Source organism: Silurus aristotelis (genome assembly GCF_946808225.1).
Source record: "Silurus aristotelis genome assembly, chromosome: 27".
Classification (NCBI taxonomy): domain Eukaryota; kingdom Metazoa; phylum Chordata; class Actinopteri; order Siluriformes; family Siluridae; genus Silurus; species Silurus aristotelis.
This window is the reverse complement of record NC_139600.1, coordinates 9,427,376-9,453,064: the sequence shown is the minus strand read 5'-3', so window position 1 is coordinate 9,453,064 and position 25,689 is coordinate 9,427,376. Positions and strand designations below refer to the sequence as shown.

General features: G+C 35.7%; 5 protein-coding genes across 8 annotated transcripts; 2 read left to right on the top strand and 3 right to left on the bottom strand.

Moving 5' to 3' along the window:
• Positions 1 to 2,201: 2,201 nt before the first annotated feature.
• LOC310721541 (uncharacterized protein) lies at positions 2,202 to 6,439 on the top strand (the record flags this gene model as incomplete). Its single annotated transcript, XM_083533325.1, has 6 exons — positions 2,202 to 2,278; positions 2,445 to 2,690; positions 2,802 to 3,076; positions 5,592 to 5,634; positions 5,824 to 6,069; positions 6,164 to 6,439. Exons 1-6 carry the CDS (start codon positions 2,270 to 2,272, stop codon positions 6,437 to 6,439), a joined length of 1,095 nt encoding a protein of 364 aa, XP_083389451.1. The 5' UTR covers positions 2,202 to 2,269.
• A 3,758-nt stretch (positions 6,440 to 10,197) lies between these two features.
• On the top strand, positions 10,198 to 10,972 carry LOC310721201 (gamma-crystallin M2-like). The gene is made up of 3 exons (XM_083532610.1): positions 10,198 to 10,221; positions 10,341 to 10,586; positions 10,682 to 10,972. Exons 1-3 carry the CDS (start codon positions 10,213 to 10,215, stop codon positions 10,955 to 10,957), a joined length of 531 nt encoding a protein of 176 aa, XP_083388736.1. The 5' UTR covers positions 10,198 to 10,212; the 3' UTR covers positions 10,958 to 10,972.
• A 2,312-nt stretch (positions 10,973 to 13,284) lies between these two features.
• Positions 13,285 to 17,017, bottom strand: LOC310721208 (gamma-crystallin M2-like). 2 transcript variants are annotated; one of them, XM_083532622.1, is made up of 3 exons: positions 16,965 to 17,017; positions 13,685 to 13,930; positions 13,285 to 13,608 (listed from the first exon to the last, which is right to left on the bottom strand). In XM_083532622.1, the coding sequence occupies exons 1-3, from the start codon at positions 16,971 to 16,973 to the stop codon at positions 13,333 to 13,335; spliced, it is 531 nt and encodes a 176-aa protein (XP_083388748.1). In that variant the 5' UTR covers positions 16,974 to 17,017; the 3' UTR covers positions 13,285 to 13,332. The 2 variants fall into 2 exon arrangements, with proteins under 2 accessions (XP_083388748.1, XP_083388747.1); XM_083532621.1 differs by lacking the exon at positions 16,965 to 17,017 and adding an exon at positions 14,012 to 14,110.
• LOC310721204 (gamma-crystallin M2-like) lies at positions 15,624 to 24,163 on the bottom strand. 3 transcript variants are annotated; one of them, XM_083532613.1, is made up of 3 exons: positions 24,118 to 24,163; positions 16,589 to 16,834; positions 15,624 to 16,489 (listed from the first exon to the last, which is right to left on the bottom strand). In XM_083532613.1, exons 1-3 carry the CDS (start codon positions 24,130 to 24,132, stop codon positions 16,214 to 16,216), a joined length of 537 nt encoding a protein of 178 aa, XP_083388739.1. In that variant the 5' UTR covers positions 24,133 to 24,163; the 3' UTR covers positions 15,624 to 16,213. The 3 variants fall into 3 exon arrangements, with proteins under 3 accessions (XP_083388739.1, XP_083388738.1, XP_083388740.1); XM_083532612.1 differs by lacking the exon at positions 24,118 to 24,163 and adding an exon at positions 20,617 to 20,668; XM_083532614.1 differs by lacking the exon at positions 24,118 to 24,163 and adding an exon at positions 16,965 to 17,030.
• On the bottom strand, positions 19,823 to 20,666 carry LOC310721205 (gamma-crystallin M2-like). Its single transcript, XM_083532615.1, has 3 exons — positions 20,617 to 20,666; positions 20,249 to 20,494; positions 19,823 to 20,149 (listed from the first exon to the last, which is right to left on the bottom strand). Exons 1-3 carry the CDS (start codon positions 20,629 to 20,631, stop codon positions 19,877 to 19,879), a joined length of 534 nt encoding a protein of 177 aa, XP_083388741.1. The 5' UTR covers positions 20,632 to 20,666; the 3' UTR covers positions 19,823 to 19,876.
• Positions 24,164 to 25,689: the final 1,526 nt, after the last annotated feature.

Here is a 25,689-nt window from a genome sequence, read left to right as displayed (position 1 = left end):
AGTGTCTTTTTACCAGCCTGCTCAAATCTCACTCATAGTTATTAGGTTTCTTTCCAGGTGTCAGCGTTACAGACACTACATTTCTGGTGGGAAACTACATTTCCCACCAGCTCTGTACTCCAATGAACTATGTCGCATGATTTGTGCAATTAGAAACTACCTGTCTCTCTTTTCTGTTGGTTGTTCAATGATCATGTCTTGCGTTTTGCTTCATTTTGTTACATGTGTTTTGCACATTAATAAAATGCATCCATACTTGAATACACGTCATCTTTTGATATTATATGGACATCATTTGGCTAAATAACTTCATTAACATGGACATTTATTAGACCAATACATATGATTGTATACTCACAGCTAATCTGTTTTTACTGGATTAATGGAATGCATAAAATTTCCATTTTCATCAAATTGTTTAAAAGATTTGTCAAACATAGCAAGTGGCAGACACTCACTGAAATGCTGAGCTAAATCTTCCAGTATGATATAAACTGTAAATAAAAACTTCAGTGCACCATAAAAAAATAATAATTATATATATATATATATATATATATATATATATATATATATATATATATATATATATATATATATATATATATATATAAATAAAAAAAAATTTAAGTAATTAAGTAGTTAGCAATTACTGTTGTGATTTTTTTTGTGAATTATATATATATATATATATATATATATATCAGAGATGTAAATAGTACCTGAACATTATGCTTTAATAAAAGTATAGATACCTTACTGCAAAACTTAATCCATTACAAGTTAAAAGTCACCAATTCCAATATGAAATAAGTAAAAATCTTAAAGCATCTGATTTTACTATTACTTGAGTAATTCACTCAAATTAATTACTGGCTCAAAGATGCACTAGTGTCCTCAACACAACAGCACATGTTAGTGAAATGGCAAAAACAGTTGATTTGTGAGATGTAATTTCAACACAACACAACAGACTCTTAAACATGCCAGAATAAAACAAAGCTCAAAAGATTCAGTCAAAAAAAAAGACAAAGTAGTAAAGCAATCTTTCGAAAAGGTGTCAGAAAATAGAAGCACTATCAGTATACAATAAACAAATAAAATTAAAGTAAATCATTTTATAATAAAGTTAAAACAAATATTCAGAGCAGACTGACGATTGCAAAAAACTAATTGGTACAGGTCACTGTCAATTTAAACATAGTGGAGTAAAAAGGACGTATCTTGAATCATAAATGTAGTTGAGTAAAGAGTAACAGTTTCTTATATCTTGGATATTCAGTAAAAAATAGAAAGTAACTAAAAAATGAATTAAGTACTCAAATACTTTACGCCACTGTTATATACGAATAATATTCATAATATAATATTATAATATAACTGTGGGCTCAGAGTATAGCTTCACAATAGCAGGTGACAGTGTTTAAACAGACCTAGCTTTCTCTCTCAACATACTGTAGTGGTGTTATATAATTGATGTTGAGGTGTGTAGTGAGATAAATAGGATTACATTTCAGGGTTTCTTGGTGTGGCAAATACATCAAATTATATATCTTTGGGCTTTTTATCCGGCCTTAAATAACACCATCTGTGTTACAGGATTTGCCCTGTGTGCCAGTATGTGGAAAATAAAAAAGAATTACAATATTATAAAAAAAAAGAATATGTTGATACTTTGTTGGTATCCACTGACCAGGGAATAAAGTTACGCTAAAATTGGAAACAGCAGCATGTCAGTTGTTTTGTCTGTTTTATTTGTTCATTCTGAAAGATTTCTTTTTGACTGCTATAAAGATCTATTTAGACACACCAAAACATCTACCTAAGCTTCTCAGAGCAATTGCTGCATAATACCCTAAAGCCTCATTTGTACTACTGAATGGACTATGCTACAAAACTCAGGGACCAACATACTGCTTGTAGTGACAAGGCATTTTTGTTATTACGGAATCATTTTGCCAACTTTACAAATAACTGCATTTAAAGAAGGCAGGTACAGGCTATTCACATGACACAAAAGGAAAAAAAAAATTCTATAGATTGTAGTGTCCAAAATAGCTGACTAGTGAAACATATACAGTATATGTGCTGCCATTGACGGTCATTGAAAAGTTTACTGAAACACTGTCACAGAGAAATGTAACAAAAGCTCACCTGTGGTCAATGGTTGTTTTGTTTACGGTCAGGCATAAATACAGAGGTTAAAGCAGACAGTTGGACAGTTCCCTAGAGAAAGCAGCTTGGACAAGTCAAACCAGTCAACATAACCATGGGCAAGGTAAGCACTGCAGAAGCAACAATTAATTGAAACTATTTGCACATTTTTATTCTACTATAGTGGTAGGATCAAATGTCCCAAATTTTTTATTTGGTCAAAATAATTTTCTACCAAAAGAACCAGTACCCTTCTTTTAATGCTAATTCTGACCCTTAACACTCAACAGGTGATCTTCTATGAGGACAGGAACTTCATGGGGCGCTCCTATGAGTGCACCAGTGATTGTTCCGATATGTTCTCTTACATGAGCCGCTGCCACTCCTGCAGGGTGGAGAGCGGCTGCTGGATGGTCTACGACCGCACCAACTACATGGGAAACCAGTATTTCATGAGGAGGGGCGAGTACGCTGACTACATGAACATGTGGGGTTGGGGCAACAACTGCATCAGGTCCTGCCGCATGATCCCCATGGTATGTTATTAGATGTAACATCCTTTTTATGAAACATATATCCCAGTAGATGTTTATGTAAGAGTAGATGTTTTGGCCCTTAAATGACACAGTTTGTTCTTTCCTAAACAGTACAGAGGAGCCTACAAAATGAGGATCTATGAGAAGGACAACTTCATGGGACAGATGAATGAGGTGATGGATGACTGTGATTCCTTCATGGATCGCTACCACTGGTCCAGCGGCTGCATGTCCTGCAATGTGATGGACGGCCACTGGCTCATGTATGAACATCCCCACTACAGAGGCAGGATGTGGTACTTCAGGCCTGGAGAGTACAGGAGCTTCAGGGACTACGGTGGCATGAGGTTCATGAGCATGAGGCGTATCATGGACTCCTGGTACTAAAAGAAATGGTGTAACAATTACAATATTTAAATAAAATATTGAATAAACACTATGATTTCTTCAAAAGATGTGAATTTAATATTTTGCATATAAGTTAAAATTGATAAACGTGTGCTGTTCTTGACATTAGCCAGAGGCAGGTACAGGAATTAGTTAAGTAGGCTTTACTGTCATTTTAACCATATTCAGTGCAGTACACAGTGAAAGAAACAATGTTTCCCCAGGACCAAAGTTTAACAGCAAACAACATATTTTAACAAAAGAAACACAGGGAACACAGAACTACACAACTCTAAACTCACAACACAAAGTGCAAATGTACAACATTTAGTGCAAAAAGGGGAGGGGAAGAAGAAAAACAAGAAGACAGTAGTGCCGACAAGTACAATACATAATGTTTTGCTAAGAGGATTGTCAATATATCAATCAAAAACAAATACTGTACATGTACAGAATCAGCTTCTTGACACATATAAAAAAATGTGTAAATAAATAAAAACTCAGGTATTTATTGTAAATATTTTAATGCTGAAAAATCTTGTTAAGCCCCTGTTTATCATAAAACTCCAATATACGGTCATACCTTTGGCTGATAAGACAAAGTTTGAGATGAAGGTGGGTATGGGTCAATTTTTAATGCCTTTTTTGTGTTCCCAAGTTAAATCTTTTAGATAATTTCCCAAGATAATTTCGCAGTAAGGTTTTCCCAGCCTATTGTAACATAAAAGAAGATAACAAAAGTAATTTTCAGCAGAAATGTGGTCATTTTTCATCCTACATATCTAAAAAATACAAATAGGCATCTAAATGAACCAAAATAGGTTCTAGATTCACTTCCATCCTCGCTAGGATAAAATGCATTCAAAGGAAGCAATACACAAGTGCCAACAATTTGCTTGTCACAGCATACTGTATACATTTTAATTACAAAGAACAGATGATTTTTGAAAATGAGACCACAGGGAATGTAACTAGTAGTCACAGGATTTAGGAATGAAGTTAATAAATGTATAAATGCCTCTTACTATTTTGTGTTTTTCACAAACTAGTATTTCCTTCTTTTTGAGGTATTAGGACAGCAGTGATTAATAATGCACTTGAATGCTACATACACATTAGGCAGTATTCATCCTCTACACTGTACAGTACCTATACTGATTGTCCTTGTTTATCATGATTTGCACATGCTGTTATTCAGTCTTAGCAACCATTAAATGCCACCAAACCATGAACTAAGTATCCAAGGCAGACCTAGAACTACTATTAGGTGGTATATATGTTTTTTTAAATATATACGAGATCAATAATAAAGGGTAATACCTAATATAGGCATAAAATTCAACATTTCTACATCTCTCAGCCATTTTGACACTGACTGGGGTGCAAACAACCAAATCCCCAACTGCATTAACAAATTATTCTTAATATAAATACAGTAATTCAGCTACATGGTTTTGAGAAGAGAAGCAGTTATTCTCCCATTTATTTTCAAACCAATGCAGACAAACAGAATACAATAAAAGTATACAACAGATGTCCCCACATATATAGTATATGAAGTATTACAGTACATTATTTATAATGGCTGGGGTAATCTCACAAGCAATGCAACACACTTTATATATGGTATATATACAGCCTTTAGGTGCTATATTTTGATTGGAAGCACTGGATAGCTGCTTTAACAGCAAGCATGAACAGCCATCAATACAGACCTAGAGCTACTACCCTTTTTTAACTTTAGTGTAGAATATATTGTTTAATATGATGTGGGATTACACACTATGATCAATAATTGACACATTTCGTTTAAAGTGGAATGAAACTTCAGCCGTGTTCGAGTTTTCTAGAAAGGTTTCTTTACTCTTTTATGAAGGAAAACTGTAGCAGTAGAAGGATTTGTTTGGGTGATACTATTGTAAAGTGTAGCATGGGATTTCATTTACACAGGATTAGCTCAAATGTAATAGAATAATGACAAGATAGGAACCAGCATTTAAAATATCTCTCTCTCTCTCTCTCTCTCTCTCTCTCTCTCTCTCTCTCTCTCTCTCTCTCTCTCTCTCTCTCTCTCTCTCTCTCTCTCTCTCTCTCTGTCTCTCTCTCTCTCCACTGTCCATCGTTTAAATTTTGAAAATCAGCTGCTTGATACTCTGAGGACCCAATATTCTCAAATATAGCACTAAATTTAGGGGGCAACAATATTAATTTGTGCTCCCAACATCCTGTCTTTGCAAACACATTTTGCCTCGCAAATAAACAACAGATCTGATACAAGAAAACAAAACCACAAATTGTTATAAGGAAAATTCCTGAAGGGTGTAAATACATGTGCATTCTCTTGCCAATGTAAGCCATTTAAATAACTGTCCTTTGTATATGACAAACAAAGAATAGGACATGGTCCCTATTCACCTCTTAACATTACTACTGGTCAGGATTTTTTTACAATACGTGTCAGTTTGGAACTATTGGGTATAAATAGCAGGGCTAGACAGGTTGTCAAACCACAAGTGGAAAGAGACAAACCAAAAAAGTCACCAAAACCATGGGGAGGGTAAGCATCACATTTTAAACAGTTGTCTAGTGAATTATATATATATATATATATATATATATATATATATATATATATATATATATATATATATATATATATATATATATATATATATATATTTAAAGCTACTAAGTTACAATTTACAAATTTGCTTTGAAACTATATTTATATTTTCTACCCAAACAGGTGATCTTCTATGAGGACAGGAACTTCATGGGGCGCTCCTATGAGTGCACCAGTGATTGTTCTGATATTCACTCTTACATGAGCCGCTGCCACTCCTGCAGGGTGGAGAGCGGCTGCTGGATGGTCTACGACCGCACCAACTACATGGGAAACCAGTATTTCATGAGGAGGGGCGAGTACGCTGACTACATGAACATGTGGGGCTGGGGCAACAACTACATCAGGTCCTGCCGCATGATCCCCATGGTATGTTATTAGATGTAACAACCTTTTTATGAAACATATATCCCAGTAGATGTTTTAGCGCCAAAATAACACTGTTTGTTTATTTCCTAAACAGCACAGAGGATCCTACAGAATGAGGATCTATGAGAAGGACAACTTCATGGGTCAGATGAATGAGGTGATGGATGACTGTGATTCCTTCATGGATCGCTACCACTGGTCCAGCGGCTGCATGTCCTGCAATGTGATGGACGGTCACTGGCTCATGTATGAGCAGCCCCACTACAGAGGCAGGATGTGGTACTTCAGGACTGGAGAGTACAGGAGCTTCAGGGACTACAGTGGCATGAGGTTCATGAGCATGAGGCGTATCATGGACTCTTGGTATTAAAAATAATCAAATCTAAGTAAAATATTATTTCCAATAAAGTCATTTAAGGAAATCCCTGAAGTGTGAACTTTGTCCCTGAAAAAAGTGCTATTAAACATTAATACTACACTCTTAGCCTAAACTTAATGCTGAGGTAAAAAAACTAAAAAAATGTTTGTGCTTATCATTGCAGATTCAGTAATCACAAATCAGGATGAGCTGAATATTGGTTAAGTATTTAAGAAAGGCACAAGTTTGCACAAAAAGGCAGAAAAATTCCAGAAGCTTGCTGTTTTCACTCTAATGTTGGGAGCAAAAGCCAGTATAAGTTTTGCTCTAACAAAGCAAATCCAGTTTTTACACTCTTTATAATTTTCCTGTTATAGACCATCTGAATCAGACCTAAGATCTTTTCTAAATATAATAGAATGGATTACCATCTGTGTGGTGTAGTCTATTGTTTAATTACTTGAAAAAGCAAAAAATAAACATGGGTGCACAACATGCACGTGGTCCAGATTAGTACAGACCACAATTTTTGCTGTACTATTGTTAAGCAACTGGTTAAACCTCAAAATAGTGAAAAGTAAACATCACAACTAGAGTCTTCAATCTGGTTGTTTCAAAACAAATGCAAATAAGCTTCACATCTCAACTTTTCTTGCAACATTGCTGAAACGACCTAATTATGAATAAAAACACAGTAAATACCACCACCTTAAAAACAACACTGAGCAGCATGTACAGAAGCACAATAATAACACAAGCCAAATGTGACAAGGGGAAGCAAATAATGGCAAACACCTTTACATCAGCTGCCCACACCTGACCCTGCTGGATGTGCTTTCCCAAAATAGTAAGCACTTGCACTTTGCTAAATTTCATGTAAGGTAAGCGTCTTTTAGACAGATGTTTTCAATGCCCAATTAAATTAAATGCATCACCAGGTCACCAGGTTACATACACCTCAAAATTACTAGTCAGAAATTCTATATTTGCTGAAAGGTAGCAAAGTGGAGGCATTTTTAGAGCAAAAGGTATGACCATATATTGGAGTTTTATGGTAAAAAGGGGCTTAACAGAATTTTCCAGCATTGAACTATTTATAATAATATACATGAATACATCCACTAAAGCATAGAAAAGAGTTCTTCATCTTATTCTGATTTAACTGGTCTGTAGCCAGTGCACTTGTGCTATGTTAAGCTGATTTACAATTTTGTTTAGTTTTGGCCAAATTTAATAAATGCAAGTTTACTCACAAAGGCGTCACAATTTACACCATTTATTATTGCGATTTCAAACTTAGTTTATTGTCATTCCACCATATATGGAGAAAGGTATGCATGTATATAGGCATAAGAATATAAACATAAAACATAAAGAGGTTATATAAACACATACCCTATATAAACTTGCAAATACACCAATCAGGCATAACTTTATGGCCACTAATCAGGCATAACATAAGGACCAGCTGCCTAATATCGTGTTAGTCCCCATTTTGCTGGCAAAACAATCCTGGCCAGTCGAGCATTAAAAGCATTAACTTCTTCAGCTATTTGAGGTTAAGTAGCTCGTCTGTTAGCTTTCGCTCCCCACGTGCATCAATGAGTCTTAGCCGTCCATGACCCTGTCACCGGATCACCACTGTTCCTTCCTTGGACCACTTTTGATTGGCCCTTGTCAAACTTGCTTCTAACTTCTATCACATCAACTTTGAGGACAAAATTTTCATTTGCTGCCTAATATATCCCACCCACTAACAGGTTCCATGATGAAGCGATAATCAGTGTAATTCTATTCACCTGTCAGAGGTCATAATGTTATGCCTGATCTGTATAAAAATACTACCTATATAAACTTACATTTAACTAACATTTTGAAGGAAGTCATCTGAATGTCCATTGACCTCACATAAATACTTTACATAAAACAGAGACATTCAAACAGTACAAACAGGAACAGTGCAAAATATAATAAAAAACAGAGGAAAATTAAAGTATTACTGATATAGATGGTTTATAAAGCCCACTCATCCACCTATGCTTAGTCACAAAACCTGAAACACAACTGGATTTCTAATGGCAAGGGAAGCATTTTTAGAAAATTAATGGACAAGGCCGAAAGGCCTGACCACACATTAAAGGTAAACTAGTGATTTTTTCCTGAACAAGAGTTTTGGGTCATTCTGAAAATATTTACTCAAATAAAATAATGAGCAGATCCTACCCAATCCATCCGAGGATACTGAACTAGAAATAATTTTGTCAAGACTCTTCCAGGCAGCAACATACATGGCTGGGTTAAGCAGAAAATCTTGCCAAAAGAGGCAATGGATAAGGAGCTTATTGAGGAGGACCCTTTATTTTTGTTCTGTAAGTATAATCACTCGGGCTCAGTCTCATAACATTGAAGGTCCAAGTAATCAGTTCTGGTGTCAGCAGCAGAGGTTGTGCCATTACCAAACTCTACTATCAAGTGCCCCACATTAGTTATGGAGTCTTAACATAAAAATGAAGTAAAGGTGATAGGGGTTCAACAGCCTGATCCCTCTTGGTTTTCATTGGCTTTCTGTGTGTAAGGCTTAATAGTAAGTGAAAACAGAATATAAATTTTGGCTTGTTTATTTGAAAGTATGATCTGTGTCTGATTTGGACTGGAGTGATTTTTTTATGTTAGTATTGTAAAAATATGTACTGTTTATAGCTTATTTTACAAATATCGCAAGATCTTTTAATTCCCCAGTGATTACTGAAGCGATCACATCAGCTGTGGCTTCTGTGAGTTTAACAGAAAGTTATATTGGTTAAAATACATTTAAAAAAAACATGACTGGATAACTGCTATCTATCAATTATTATTATTAATTTGCATGTCGATACTTAATACTCTGAGCCATTCCTTTTAACCAAGATTTTCTTTATTTTAAATGAGCAAAAGTTATTGCATGAATTTCATGTCTAAATGGTTTGTACAGGTTATGCAAACATTCTTTGCTAACCACAAACCCTAGTGGAATTACTGAGAGTCAAAAACTTTCTTTGAACATTTTTGATAAATAATAAACTCCATAAATGTTGCTTATGGAGAGAGGTTTGGGTTTGCATGAATGTCTTGAAGTGTCTTCATCTGAACTCATGTTGCAACAGACTAAGATCTGAGTTTGCCTTTCAACGAACTTGGTAATGGTGAAAACCCTTTGCAAACTTTGCTATTAACCGTGTTATAAACAATATCAATAAGGTTTATATGCATTGTGTCTGTTCATAGTGCTGCAATAGTGACAGAGTATAGATATTTAGGTGTTCTGGTACAGTGTGTTAAATAATAATGCTGAAAATTGTATACATTTTGAAATATAAAAACACGTTTATATATACTTTATGACTTAATAGCCATACAATTATTCAAGCAATTCTATTAGTCTTTTAACAAAGACATGTAGTTTCCTTTATTGTTTCTTTACTTCTAAAAGGCTTTGGTTAATTAGATCAACATCCAATAGATGGAATGTTTTAGTTCCTATTCTTCTAATCACCACTGCAAAAACATATACATTAAAATGTCCGTTTTGTGTAAAGCTTCCATATATTATCTTTTCTAGTCACTCTGGTGACTTCTGGAGAAGTAAAGAATGTGGAACTCTTCAGCTCTTTATGGGCCTCTGTGGTGTGTTGCTTGGTCAGGAGTTTTTACAATAGGAATCAAAGACTCTTTGGTTCTGGACAGGTATAAAAGCAAAGGTTAAACCAGACAGTATGTCAATTTCTTTGAAAGCTAAGCAAGCGATCATGGGCAAGGTAAGCACCGAATACAATTACAATTTTTATATGTATAAAAAAACATTTAAAATAGTAAGAAAATAGGCCACTGAGGACTGCATTGCTATAAAACTTTGAATCACATGTAACCAAAACAGGTGATCTTCTATGAGGACAGGAACTTCATGGGGCGCTCCTATGAGTGCACTGGTGATTGTTCCGATATGTTCTCTTACATGAGCCGCTGCCACTCCTGCAGGGTGGAGAGCGGCTGCTGGATGGTCTACGACCGCACCAACTACATGGGAAACCAGTATTTCATGAGGAGGGGCGAGTACGCTGACTACATGAACATGTGGGGCTGGGGCAACAACTGCATCAGGTCCTGCCGCATGATCCCCATGGTATGTTATTAGATGTAACATCCATTTTATGATACATATTATCCCAGTAGATGTTTTGGCTCTAAAATGACACTGTTTGTTCTCTTCCCAAACAGCACAGAGGATCCTACAGAATGAGGATCTATGAGAGGGACAACTTCATGGGACAGATGAATGAGGTGATGGATGACTGTGATTCCTTCATGGATCGCTACCACTGGTCCAATGGCTGCATGTCCTGCAATGTGATGGACGGTCACTGGCTCATGTATGAACAGCCCCACTACAGAGGCAGGATGTGGTACTTCAGGCCTGGAGAGTACAGGAGCTTCAGGAACTACGGTGGCATGAGGTTCATGAGCATGAGGCGTATCATGGACTCCTGGTATTAATTTCTTAGGTTTTCGGTGGTGACAACAAGCTTATTTTTAATAAAATGTGCATCTATTATTACATCAATGGTTTTGTTTTTCCTTCTTAAATAAATCTTTCGAATAATCTTTTCTTTAAGTCTAAACCCTAAATGGGTACTGATGGGTCACAAACGAAAACAAAATAACTGTTATGCTGTAGGGGGACATTTTGTTGGCATGTTTTGTAGTCATAGAGAATTGTAGATTATTTGCTATAGCATTCTAAAGATGTTCGGACAGTGTGTGAACAACATCATACTAAGACAAATAATATTGGCTTTTTAAATTCGTCATCTGTCTAAAGGCTTTTTCAAAAATTATTTGGTTACCCTTCTGGTGAAAACCTTAAAGGTCTTTGTAGATTTAGATTATTCTGTAGCAGAAGACATTTAACATACATTTAACAAACTAACATTTGTTTGGCTTTAGATGTCCTACTAGCGACCGCATAAGATGTAGAGTTACTGTAACTACTGAAAAGGTTTTATAAGGTTTACTCTAGAAATTACATAGTGAGAGGGTTGGTAAAAGTAAGCATTTTATTAGCAAAATAAGAAGATATATCTTAGCCAATGGCCAAGCACTGAGAAAAGGAAAGCTTTCAACATCCAAAATAAAAAGAATCAGGCAAAAACTCAAAACCAATAAAGAGGTACTATTTCAAAACAACTAACTGCATGTCTTCCTTCACCACATACATAAACCTGATTCTTGGCATTCCTCTTTACCTCTTTCCTGGTGGCTCCATCCTCAGCATTTTCCTACCGATATATACAATGTCTCTCCTATGAACATGTCCAAGCCATCTTAATCGGCCTATCTTGCTTTGTCCCTAAAACGTCCTTATATGCGCTGTCCCTCTAAAAAACGAATTTATAATCCTGTACATCGTCATCACTTGATGACTCCAATGAAAACCTCAACATCTTCAGCTCTGCTACCTTCAGCTCCACCTCCTGTCGTTTAGTCAACACCGTTGTCTCTAAACCAACAATATCGCAGGTCTCACCACAGTCCTATAAATTTCCATTTTACTTTTACCCTTCTATCACAAATCACTCCAGCCACTCTTCTCTACCCTTCCCACACCCTTTTCTTCACTTTCTAACACACTTTATATTACTTAGCACTGTTGACCCCAGGTACTTAAACTCCTTCACCTTCACCAACTCTTCTCCCTGCAACCGCACCACTCCACTGCCCTCCCTCTCATTCACACTCTTGTACTCTGTCTTAGTTCTACTGATTTTAATTCCCCTTCTCTCCAGCACATACCTCTACCTCTCAGTGCTCTTCTCTACCTGCTCCCTACTCTCACCACAAATCACAATATTATCCGCAAACATCATAGTCCATTGAGACTCCTGTCTGACCTCGTCCGTCAACCTGTCCATCACCACTGCAAACAGGAAAGGGCTCAGAGCCGATCCTTCATGCAGTCTAACCTCCACCTTGAACCACCATCTCATACTTATCTGCCACACCAGACTTCCTCATACAGTACCACAACTCCCCTCTCGGCACCCTGTCGTATGCTTTCTCTAAATCCACAAACACTCAATGCAACTCCCTCTGACCTTCTCTTTACTTCTCTATCAACATTCTCAAATCAAATATTGTGTCTGTAGTGCATTTAGTCTGCATGAAACAATACTGTTGCTCACAGTTGGTCACCTCTTCTCTCAGCCTAGCTTCCACTACTCACTGTAAAGTTTATACATTACGATAAAGATATGTACTGGCATTTGTTAAATTAAAAGCAAATTACAGTATACTAACCTATAATGAGCACCATTCTTTAAGATTTTTGGGAAGGTAAGCACTTTTTTTTTGGAAAATATTTTAGATTTTTGATGGTGTCATTGTAATGTATATCCATTGTAAGTTGGGGACTGTAATATGAAAAATGTGATTAGAGCATGTGTTTCTAGGTTATGGGGACTTTTCGAGAGAGTGAAAGGGACAGCATTTGACACTTTATATGTTGGCTATTCAAGTTGATGCCATGTGCTTTCAATTAAAGGTGAGTATGAAGCTTGAATATGCATTAATTTGTTCAAATAAATAAAATACTGAAATTCAAGTTTTTTTTTTTTGCTTAAATTATTCTAAAGAAAATTTTATATTTTTTGCAGGATTTTTGTTGCAAAAAGTCTACTTAAATACAAATAAATAAAAAGTGTCTGTGTTTTTTGGTTATGATGCACACATAGTTAATACAAACTTAACACCCATTACTGCTATTTTATACTTATTTTAACAGTGTGCTTTTGTGAGAAAATAAAAACACAGACAAAAAATACTGATTTTATGATTATGGAAATTTTATTAAAAAATTTTCAGTGAAAGGTTTTTCAGTACCAAGAGTCCATGATACGCCTCATGCTCATGAACCTCATGCCACCGTAGTCCCTGAAGCTCCTGTACTCTCCAGGCCTGAAGTACCACATTCTGCCTCTGTAGTGGGGCTGTTCATACATGAGCCAGTGACCGTCCATCACATTGCAGGACATGCAGCCGTTGGACCATTGGTAGCGATCCATGAAGGAATCACAGTCATCCATCACCTCATTCATCTGTCCCATGAAGTTGTCCCTCTCATAGATCCTCATTCTGTAAGATCCTCTATACTGTTTGGGAAATGTAAGAGTCAGTTAACTAAGAAATGCACAATATTTTAAAACCCAAATTTTCACATTAACATACCATGGGGATCATGCGGCAGGACCTGATGCAGTTGTTGCCCCAGCCCCACATGTTCATGTAGTCAGCGTACTCGCCCCTCCTCATGAAATACTGGTTTCCCATGTAGTTGGTGCGGTCGTAGACCATCCAGCAGCCGCTCTCCACCCTGCAGGAGTGGCAGCGGCTCATGTAGGAGAACATATCGGAACAATCACTGGTGCACTCATAGGAGCGCCCCATGAAGTTCCTGTCCTCATAGAAGATCACCTGTTTGAGCAAAAGTAAACAGTTGAATTTAATATTACATTTAATCTGTTACTATTATTTTTACATCAAACAAATCTTTACCTTCCCCATCGTTATGACAGCTGTTTAGTGCCCAAGTGTGAACTGACATCCTGCCTGGTTTAAACCCGCCTTTTATACAAGGGCAGGATCACATGCTAGGTGCCTCCTATTATGCAAACTCCTGACCAAGCAACAAGTCACACAAGCCAATCAGTAACTATACAGCTTTTGCTCCATTTACCTGTAAAAAGGTCATTCAGAAGTCTTTAGAATTTCTTTTCTGGAAAAAAAGCATATGGTACTTTTTTCTTTAGTTTTCTTTCATCCTCAATACATATATGAGCTATTTTGACATGTTACTTCTATTGAAAGTAATGTCATCCAAACATCCAGGATTTTCTTTTTTTCATGCAAGACTAATTTGTTCATATTTTAAAATGTTTTTAAAATTGCTTTTTTATTTGCACATATTACATGCAAATAAAAGGTAATAATAAGCCCAAAGCAAACTTCATTCTTTTCGGGGGGGGGGGGGGGGGGGGGGATCTGCAACATACTGTACTAGTAAAAGGTTAATGAACATTTGTATTTGTCAGAATTTGTACAATTTAAAAAAATACAAATATTCTGACATTTATCCTTCTATGTATACATACAGTATGTCTGAAACAAAAATGTCTTTTGTAATAAGGATTTTTATTTTTATTATTATTATTATTATTTTTCTTTTTATTATTTATTGTTAAACCTTTTTAATCATTCTAAGGAAAAAACATCTAGAAACAGATATTTTACCAAAGGTCTAAGTGTGTATTCTAAATATAACATAACATTTCCCAAAAGATGAGAGTTATAGTCACAATACACAATGTTATGAAGCATGACCTTTATTTAAACATGCAAATATATATATATATATATATAAATCCTTAAGAGTAAGCAGGCAGGGGTCGATTGGGCAAATATACAACACCACAGGAAAATCACAATTATACATTAAGGAGAAAAGCAAGAATCTATAAACACAAAGAATGCTTAAGTGTTATTTATATGAGAGCTTCAATACCTTCCAAAGTCTGGCTAGACTGATGAAAAATGATTAAACAGGTAACAGGTGTGGTTAGTAATCAGGTGGCTGGTTGGTGATACAACCTACAGACTGGATTCAGTAGCGGACTTCTTGAGGCTTCTAGACCAGACATGGATCCATATAATTAATTACTAATCTACACACTCAATCATTTAGGTTTATTTCTCTATTTCTTATTTATTTTTGGCATTTTTTAATGTTCAGTAGCAACATTTTGAAAATTCTATTTTAAAAATATAATCATTTATTAATTACTTTTGGTAAACCTTTTTTTTTTAAATTATCTTATACTGTACTATGATATATTACTTATAATTATTATTATTAATGCCTCTCCATAAACAGTATCTTAATATTGTCAGTAATTACACTATTTAAAGTGTTTTGCTGTGTTAAAGATTGAGATACTGACTTATCATTTTTAATGATTGTTCTTGTACTTCATGCTAGTTAAATCTTTGTGTTATAAAAACTGCATATCTTACTAATATTGTATGTATATGTTTGTACTTCTGTGCAGTTTGAGTTGTGCAGTATTGCATTTACCAGGTCAGGCAGGGCATTTAGTCATTGAAAGTACAATTAAAAATAAGTAATATTTTTATTGGTACATTGTACATACAATAAACCTCAGCTGCCAGATTTACTACACATACTGGTGTGAATTTCTTTCTGCCCATTTCTCTCTATTCAGTGTTCTAAATGAATCTGTGTTAAGCATGCATTGGGATTATATTTAAAGAATTTTAACACCATAGTATGTATGGCTACTGAGCATAGTTGTCCTGTAGACCAGCAAATATTCAGGCAGACTCAATGTTTATACAATTATGTTTGATAAACTGCCTCTTTATCAAATTGGTTTTTATTTTGTATGCAGACTTGGCAGAAAATAGAAAGTATAATAATACAAATATTTCCAAATTGATTTGCTGAAGTTGTAGGTTTAAGTTTCTTAATTATGTTTCTTAATTACTTCATTTTTGGTCAGATTCCAACTTTTCATAATTTTTGGCTGTTGCCCAGATTTAGTTCTGAACACATCTAAGTGAATTCTCCACATTTAAAAAAAGAATAAAAAAATAATTAAAATAATACAGATTAGCTTTTTTGATAAGGTTTTTTATTAAGTGTACAATTTGCAAAGTGTACATGAATAAACCTAATTGCTTTTAATACCAAGAGTCCATGATACGCCTCATGCTCATGAACCTCATGCCACCGTAGTCCCTGAAGCTCCTGTACTCTCCAGGCCTGAAGTACCACATCCTGCCTCTGTAGTGGGGCTGTTCATACATGAGCCAGTGACCGTCCATCACATTGCAGGACATGCAGCCGCTGGACCAGTGGTAGCGATCCATGAAGGAATCACAGTCATCCATCACCTCATTCATCTGTCCCATGAAGTTGTCCTTCTCATAGATCCTCATTCTGTAGGATCCTCTGTGCTGTTTGGGAAGAGAACAAACAGTGTCATTTTAGGGTAAAAACATCTACTGGGGTATACTGTAGGTATCCTAAAACAGACATTACATCTAATAACATACCATGGGGATCATGCGGCAGGACCTGATGCAGTTGTTGCCCCAGCCCCACATGTTCATGTAGTCAGCGTACTCGCCCCTCCTCATGAAATACTGGTTTCCCATGTAGTTGGTGCGGTCATAGACCATCCAGCAGCCGCTCTCCACCCTGCAGGAGTGGCAGCGGCTCATGTAAGAGTTAATATCAGAACAATCACTGGTGCACTCATAGGAGCGCCCCATGAAGTTCCTGTCCTCATAGAAGATAACCTGTTGAGTGTTGAGGATCAGAATTAGCATTAAAAAAAGGGTACCGGAGGGTAAATGTCAAAATCAGCTATGCAAATTTGTTCAACAAAATTAAGATTTTTTTAAAAATCCTTTCAAACAAAGTGGTTACCTTTCCCATGGTGATGATGGTTGGTTTGGTTTGGTTTGTCCCAGCTGTTTTCAGTTGCTAAATTCCTGTCCTGCCTGATTTAACCCTTGCATTTATACCTGAGCAGGACTAAAGACTATATGCCTTCTATTGTACAAAACAACTGACTAAGCAACAGTGAGTGTCCCATGAAAAGCTGAAAGTTGCCAGGTCTCCAGAAGTCTTTAGAATCTTCCACAATAGAACTTTTATTCTAATACTTTAGGCATTGTATCTTATATACAGTACCTCTTTGAGCCATTTACTTTTATTTTAATTAATTTTTTGTTAGATGTAAATCTTGCTTTCAGCTGTCTATTAGCTTTGATGGTTTTAAAATTTTTATGTAAATTTACCAAAGATTTTCACTAAAGTCACATCTTATCCACTTGTTCATGCATTAAAACAGATTTATACTAAATGTCAAATAAACTGTCTAAGTCAAAATCACCATTGGCAATAAAATAAACTTCACAAAATAATTAATTAAAGAAATTTTGAGTGGAACAAGGATCAAAAGTTAATACCATTCTGTCCTGATGACACCAGATAGTGGAAATATAAATCATTACAATATACCAGTATAAAAGAATAGATGCAAACAGTAGTATCTGTGCTAAAGAGATGTTTAGCATTAGTTTATTATGAAAGTATTCCAGAGATAACCAAACATATAATTGGATGTTAAATTGGATGTAAAAAATTTATTTTTAGGTCTTTCTTGCCAAAAATAAGATCTACTTTTGTTAAACTATCGCTTGACATAGAAGCTGTTCACGAGGGTGTAAAATTCACAAATAACATTTTTTATTTATTGATTTTTTTTTATATGCAATAAATGTGCAATAACAATCATTTTAAACTGTGCAATATTACCTATGTGCAATATCTTTGATAGCGTAAATACTTATTGGCGGTCTCTTTTTCTGCTATTGTATTTATACATTGTGTTGTATAAACTGTATTATGTTTTATATAATACTTTTTATATATTTGCACATTTCTTTTTCTTTGCTGCTGTAACACAGAAATTTTCCCACTGTGGGATGAATAAAGGTATATTTTATCTTATCTTATCCTCTCTTAAAGTGCTATTGTATGTAGACCAGACAGTGGCTGGACGTCTTCATTTGAAGAAAAAGACGTGGAGTTTTTATATCAAAAAGAGACTGTCTTTCTGGCTTATAAACATAATCACAATGGTCTATAGGTAAACCAGACACTTTTTAATTCACTTGAAAGAGCATTGCTCTTTAAATTCACTTGGATTCAACTAGAATTGAACTTTCCCCAACCATTTATTATTCATCATTAAACTTTAGTCATTGATCATTCATACTTAAAGTTAAAGAGTTTGTACAAAATAGGTGAGCTCATGAGCTGAGTGACAAATATTCCCTCACAGCCCACTAGGAGAGTTTACAGGCAAACACCTTCCTTTGCTTTTACATGTTTATTTTTTCCCACTTTTAATAGTAGGATGTGCTTGAAACTCCATAACATTTGGCGTGCTTGATATAGGAGCTACTAATTTTCAACAATTCTTGCCTCCAGGAACCCTTTACTGCTGTAATTTTTCCAAGGCCATGATCCCCCTACACCTCAGAGAATCCTGACTGTAAAATCGCCTCTTAGCTACCTATTCTACAATACATATTTTTGATATTCCACCCAGCCTCTGTTTCAAGACCTGTGGCTTTGATCATTGTGCCTTTGTCTATTTGTGCGGGGAAACCATCATTTAGTTTAAAGTCTTAACTGATAAGGTGAGAAACATGATTCTTACAAATTTTACTTCATTGCCTGTCTTAGGCAAGGATCCTCTAGAGTGGTTCCTTGGTAGGTTCACCTTCATTGAGTTTGGTCCTGTCATGAGTCACAGCTTCTTAAATATATTGTCAAAATCACCACCTCTCGCCAAAATCTCCTTATCCCTTTGTTAATAACTCAACAACTTCTACTGGCTCATTTCCTTTATGATTATTTATTATCTTTGGCTTTTATTCCTATCCTTGTTATTGTTGGGTCTTATTTTCTCTAGATCCTTAATTTAATTTTGTCCTCGCTCCTCACTCTCAGTCTCAGTCCCTGTTTAACTACTCTTTATTAATTGACTACTTTTTTGTACTGGCATGGCTTGGTCATGGTCTCCAAACCTGTATTTCCTCCAATCATTGTTACAGTAGGTCATCTTTAGTCTTCCTTCTAGTTTCTATCATCAGCTCTGTCTTAGTCTCTGATTCTGTTTCAGCTTTCAGCTTAGCCACTGATTTCAACCTGTCAGTCTTCCACTCACAATCTATTGCAGCCACAGGCCCTGACAGTACTTTACTATAAATATCCACAACATAAAGACCACACACTTATGTCTAACCATCTCTGGTTCTAGGGTTTTTTCATGTTATAAAAGTTAATGGTATTCATATTTACACTAAGTATTTCTCTAATGAACATTTAGTCTTTTAAACAAAAAAGAGTAAGACATAAGTGCAATTCTAGCCCTATAGCTTCACCTAAGTAATCGAAAATTACACAGAGCACACAATATTAGTTCCCCAGTATAAGAACTGAAACTGCCTGCCTTGAAAAGATTTGGAACTTGTTCCCCAATTTAAATGTTTAATTGTCAACTAATTTTTTATTCAAAATTGAGCCCTTGAGCAAAGCCTTTAACTCACAGCTGCTTGAATCACTTTATTTTTTAGTAGCTCTTTTGGAATAAATCATTTTTTTCAAATTAACAACCTGTTTTGCCAGGTGTGGTATAAAGAAATTTTATTTTGAGTTGATTTTTAAAGATATGGTACTTAAAAAAATAAAATCAGAAACCATACATTGCATTCAATTTGTGGATTTATTTCCAATGCATTTGTTGTTAGCTCCATTGGCTTTTATTACCAAGAGTCCATGATACGCCTCATGCTCATGAACCTCATGCCACCGTAGTCCCTGAAGCTTCTGTACTCTCCAGGCCTGAAGTACCACATCCTGCCTCTGTAGTGGGGCTGCTCATACATGAGCCAGTGGCCGTCCATCACATTGCAGGACATGCAGCCATTGGACCATTGGTAGCGATCCATGAAGGAATCACAGTCATCCATCACCTCATTCATCTGACCCATGAAGTTGTCCTTCTCATAGATCCTCATTCTGTAGGATCCTTTGTGCTGTTTGGGAAGAAAACAAACAGTGTCATTTTAGGGTAAAAACATCTACTGGGGTATACTGTAGGTATCCTAAAACAGACATTACATCTGATAACATACCATGGGGATCATGCGGCAAGACCTGATGCAGTTGTTGCCCCAGCCCCACATGTTCATGTAGTCAGCGTACTCGCCCCTCCTCATGAAATACTGGTTTCCCGTGTAGTTGTTGCGGTCGTAGACCATCCAGCAGCCGCTCTCCACCCTGCAGGAGTGGCAGCGGCTCATGTAGGAGAACATATCGGAACAATCACTGGTGCACTCATAGGAGCGCCCCATGAAGTTCCTGTCCTCATAGAAGATCACCTGTTTGGGATATGAGGAACAAAATTAGTTAAGGGAAATTTGTTCAAGCAAACACAGTAGCATAGCTATTCATTTCTAGTTTACATCTAAAAATTATTTCAAACGAATCTTATGGTACTAACCTTGCCCATAGTCATGATGGTTGATTTGGTTTGTTCAGGCCGTTTCCAACTAGTGAACTCACCTCCTGCTTGTTTCAACTGTTGTATTTATACCTAGACAGGACGAAAGCATATGGCACATCTACTGTGCAAACTACGGAGCAAGCAAAAGAGAACACTGTGGACATACGGAGCTTTGATGCTATTCTAAACACTTTGCAATTGTCTTTTGTAATACAGGACTATTCACTTTTCACTTGTTTGCATCGTCATCCTTTTAGAAAATACCATATCTAACTTCGTTACTTCATTGCTTTTTCAGTTGTTATAAATGCTCTATAATTACTGTTTCTCAATGAGTAGGTTAGATGACCTTCCATTTTTTTGTGATGTCGTTGCAGTTGTTCTCTCAGTTCAGTACCTTTTATTGAGGTTTAATGGTTTTTCACAAATATCCCAAAAATCTTGCATTAAATTTTTTTTTTATTTTCTTTTAAATTCATTATTGGCTTTGATTACAGATTTTATGTGCTGACATATTTAATTTAATGGGAAAAAATGGGGGTAACATTTAAACTGAAGTTCATACTCATAAACTTACCAGCCTAATTTTGGGTACTCAGAGTTCCTGTAAGTTATTATAGTCATTATTAAATTGACTTATTATGAAAAATATGAAAAATAAATATGAAAAAAAAAAAGGAAAATAAAGTTACAGTTGTATTACTTATGTTTATTTCATGAAGTGAGTTTGATTGACAGCATCTAATTTCTGATAGAAATAAAAAATAAAATGTGTACAATAAAACAAATTTGAATCTATACCGTGAGTTCTTCTTGATGCTAAATGCAGCTTAAAATCAGGACATATTCTCCTCATGCATTCTTAGAATCAGTTTGACATTTTCAGACTTTAAACCCAAGGTGTAATTTGAGTATGGCAGCATGTAGCAGTTTCCATAACTTGGCTGTGGATCGGAATTTGAATGAGTATTTGCATAGACTAATTGTAGACTATTTCAGTCTTGCAATCTGACACTATCTCAAATGAAATCGGATTTTAGACAAAGTGCACTATTAAATGGAAGACTACCGTATTTTTCGGACTATAAGCCGTTACTTTTTTCCCATGATTTGAACCCCGTGGCTTAAACAACGAAGGGGCTTATTTGTGAATTTTTCCTGGGTTTTTCCCGGTTTCACAAACTTTAAGCCAAAAAACTGAGCCCCATAACATTAGACCAATTAAATTTCCGAACGGAAACTAAAAAACGCACTTCACCTGTGTTCTGAGCTGCACGGCATCGGGAGAAAAAAAAGTTTTTTTTAAACGCACGGTGATGCCAAAAGATAAACTCTCCAGAGAAATAGTTGTGAAAGGAAGGAGGAAGACGGTGAACAATGACTTACTTGGTAGGCTACTGTTTAGATACAAGCCGTTGTAGCGCGTTGAGTCTGGGTGAAGGGAGAGCTCGCTAACTCCAGTTACAACAAAAATCATATAAGCACAGACAGGTTTCCAAAACTCGTGCTTTTTTATTTTTCTTGGCAACAGCGTTACGGGTTAGTTAAAGGAAACTTAGAAATAAGCATCAGAAAATAATAAGGACGTAATCCTCATCTTGCACACATGCAGTAATAGCGGAAAAATGCAGTGCCAGGCTATTCCCAAAATACCGCTATGCTCCTAAAGGAAGCGCAAAATATTTCACCTGTTACACCGTGTGTAACGTGTCTTTCGTTAAAGCCTGTGTAAAGTACATTAGTGTAGACAGTGCGGCTTATAGACAGGTGCGGCTTATTTATGTTCAAAATGAAAATATTTGAAAATTCAGCTTTCGGCTTATATATGGGTGCGCTTTATACGGTAATTTATTTTCAAAACTAATGTGACTGATGACTCAAAAAATCAAGGAAACAATTCTAAAATCCCATAGGTACTTGCTGATATAGATAATACAAAAACCAAAGATTCTGAGATTAGTATTCATCCACAAAACAGTTCGATTTTTGCAATATAAGAAACTGTATGTGAAATAAAGAAGACGGTTTGTCTCTGTTTTGGTAGATCAAACTGATGATACTTTAAAGAATGAGCAACTTGCTATACTTGTGTTCATGACACCTTTATTAAGGAGTGAGCCACTGACATTTTGGACTTGACACAAATGGATTCTGAATCTCCAAGCCAAGTTTAATACTTTCAAATGATGTGTGAAGCTAAATATACAGTAGACTTTTCATATCCCCTGCAAATAATTCATATGTGCATGACAAATTGACTGTACTGATACCATGTATTTGCTAGGTTCAGTGAAGGCAGCTGCCCTTAACATGCAATTGCCACCAGTTAGCTTTATTCTTCTGCTCTGTGAACCTAAAAAAAGCTTCCAGAAACAGCACAGACCCATGGTCTTTCACAGTCAAAAGCTGCAACACTCATTCTCAGCATGAAGTTCTGGCTGGGCAGGCTGTGATCAGAAGAAGAATGAAAAGCCAAACTGTGAGATAAACAATCAGAGCAGCACGGTGGATGTCTGGACTGCTTACTGGATTTATAAAGGCAATACAAATCGGAAATAAGTGTTGATGTCATTAGTGTAACAATTATTTTGAAGTACCATTTTAACTAAAATAGAACAATTGTTTCACCTTTCAAAAATAAAAACTTGTTAAGAGCATATACTGTAGTAGGCTGACAATTCTGGCAGAAAGTAACATTAGCTAAGAATAAATTGGACAAAAGGCACAATTCATTTGTACTGAGTAATGTTTCAAATGTGTTTATTGTCACTTTATATCACATTTTAGCTAATACCAAGAGTCCATGATACGCCTCATGCTCATGAACCTCATGCCACCGTAGTCCCTGAAGCTCCTGTACTCTCCAGGCCTGAAGTACCACATCCTGCCTCTGTAGTGGGGCTGCTCATACATGAGCCAGTGACCGTCCATCACATTGCAGGACATGCAGCCGTTGGACCAGTGGTAGCGATCCATGAAGGAATCACAGTCATCCATCACCTCATTCATCTGTCCCATGAAGTTGTCTCTCTCATAGATCCTCATTCTGTAGGATCCTCTGTGCTGTTTGGGAAGAAAAGCATCATTTACATATAATTTTTCTTTTCTTCTGACATGCATATACAATCAGTTCTCAATTTATATCTCAGACCTAATAACATACCATGGGGATCATGCGGCAGGACCTGATGTAGTTGTTGCCCCAGCCCCACATGTTCATGTAGTCAGCGTAATCACCTCTTCTCATGAAATACTGGTTTCCCATGTAGTTGGTGCGGTCGTAGACCATCCAGCAGCCGCTCTCCACCCTGCAGGAGTGGCAGCGGCTCATGTAAGAGAACATATCGGAACAATCACTGGTGCACTCATAGGAGCGCCCCATGAAGTTCCTGTCCTCATAGAAGATCACCTGTTTGGGTGATGAGGATCACAGTGAGTTAGACATATTTGTCCAAGCGAACAGAGTACAATCCAAATGTTTATACCATATAATGTTACCTTGCCCATAGTCATGATGGCTGGTTTGGTTTGTTTCCAGTTGATGAACTGACATCCTCCCTGCTTTAACGCTTGCATTTATACCTGACCAGGACTAAAGACTATGACACTCCTATTGTGAAAAATCATGAATAAGCAAACGAGCACAGTGGATCTACAGAAAAGATCTAAAGAGTTTTTGCTATTCCAGTTATCGCCAGAAGGCTTTTGAATGCTTTCCATTGTTAATACAGCACATCAATACTTTTCAGTTCTTCAGACTGAATTTATATTTTTGCCTACTTTGATAAGATTGAGATATACTCATACTGTACTCATCACAAATACATTAGGAAAAAAAAGCATAATGCCTGCAGGGCAAACCACACATCTTGACAAAAATTTTAAGACAAATACTTATTTAACAATTTTTTTTTAAATAATGTAGTACCTTTTCTTTATACATGACCTGCATACTGAATTTAATAATTTAAAAATCTTTATAAATAATTTAAATATTTTTGGCTTTATTTGTAATGAAAAAACAATATAAACGTTTAAAACCTACTTTTTATTTTATCCCTATGTAAGCTGTTTAATAAATAAAGTATATCTTAGAGTTGTATTTAAAAGCCTTTTTTTATTATTATCAATATTGTACATGTGCCAAAAAAAAAATGAATTGAAATATTGTACATGTGCCAAAAAAAAAATTATTGAAATAAAATAATTGAATAAGATATTTATTTTAATATAATAACGCTTTTTGTTATTTCTTAATTATATAATGTTTTGTTTGGAATATAACATGACCTGATGCACATTTCACGTTTTATATGTTACGTTTTATATGTTATGGGTAAATAATTTATTGTTGTTTTTATTTTTTTGAGTGAACTAAGACATTTATGTCACAGGGAGGTGTTGAATATGAGGCTGGACTTTTAACCCACTGTTTAAAATAAAAACACTGTTTTAGCATAGTGTCTCTAATAATAGAGAATCTTAGTAACCCAAACACAATTTTAGAAGATTGTAGGCTGGAACTTGTTTTTGTACTAGTGAATTACAAACCCCACAAATCACTTCATGTCTTTCTGTCCATGAAAACAACAAATGTGAAAAAATGATAAATGCTTCATACAGGTGGTGTTAAACTAACAAATTGCACTTGCCCCTGTTTGATTTAACAATTCAAGGTAATAAAAACTACAGTTTAGTTGGTTACTGACTAGTGAGTTCCCAGCATCAAAACCCCTCTGTAGTACATTGTTCATTTGTAACCTTATATTTTTAACATTGCAACTTGGGGTCATAAATGAATGTAATTGATTTTGGTAAAACATGCGTCAATCTCCATTTACTGTTGGACAACCGCAACTTGCCCAATGAGGTTTAAATGATCATTGCTATGTGACTGCAGCCTAAAATTGCCATAAAGTTAAAGGTAACATGATGTTTGTCATTAAACATAAAATAATGCATTTCTGATAGTAAATTAGGTTTTTCTGCGTTCACATTTTCTTAGAAGTACCAAATTCACCCCTTAAAAAAAGACATTAATTTTAACATGCCTTTAAATGAATTCTAAAT

Coding starts and splice junctions, on each gene's coding strand:
- LOC310721201 (XM_083532610.1), top strand. Junction 10,587..10,681: donor CCTGCCGCATGATCCCCATG/GTATGTTATTAG, acceptor CTTCCCAAACAG/CACAGAGGATCCTACAGAAT.
- LOC310721208 (XM_083532622.1), bottom strand. Junction 13,609..13,684: donor CCTGCCGCATGATCCCCATG/GTATGTTAATGT, acceptor TTTCCCAAACAG/TATAGAGGATCTTACAGAAT.
- LOC310721205 (XM_083532615.1), bottom strand. Junction 20,150..20,248: donor CTTGCCGCATGATCCCCATG/GTATGTTATCAG, acceptor CTTCCCAAACAG/CACAAAGGATCCTACAGAAT.
- LOC310721204 (XM_083532613.1), bottom strand. Junction 16,490..16,588: donor CCTGCCGCATGATCCCCATG/GTATGTTATTAG, acceptor CTTCCCAAACAG/CACAGAGGATCCTACAGAAT.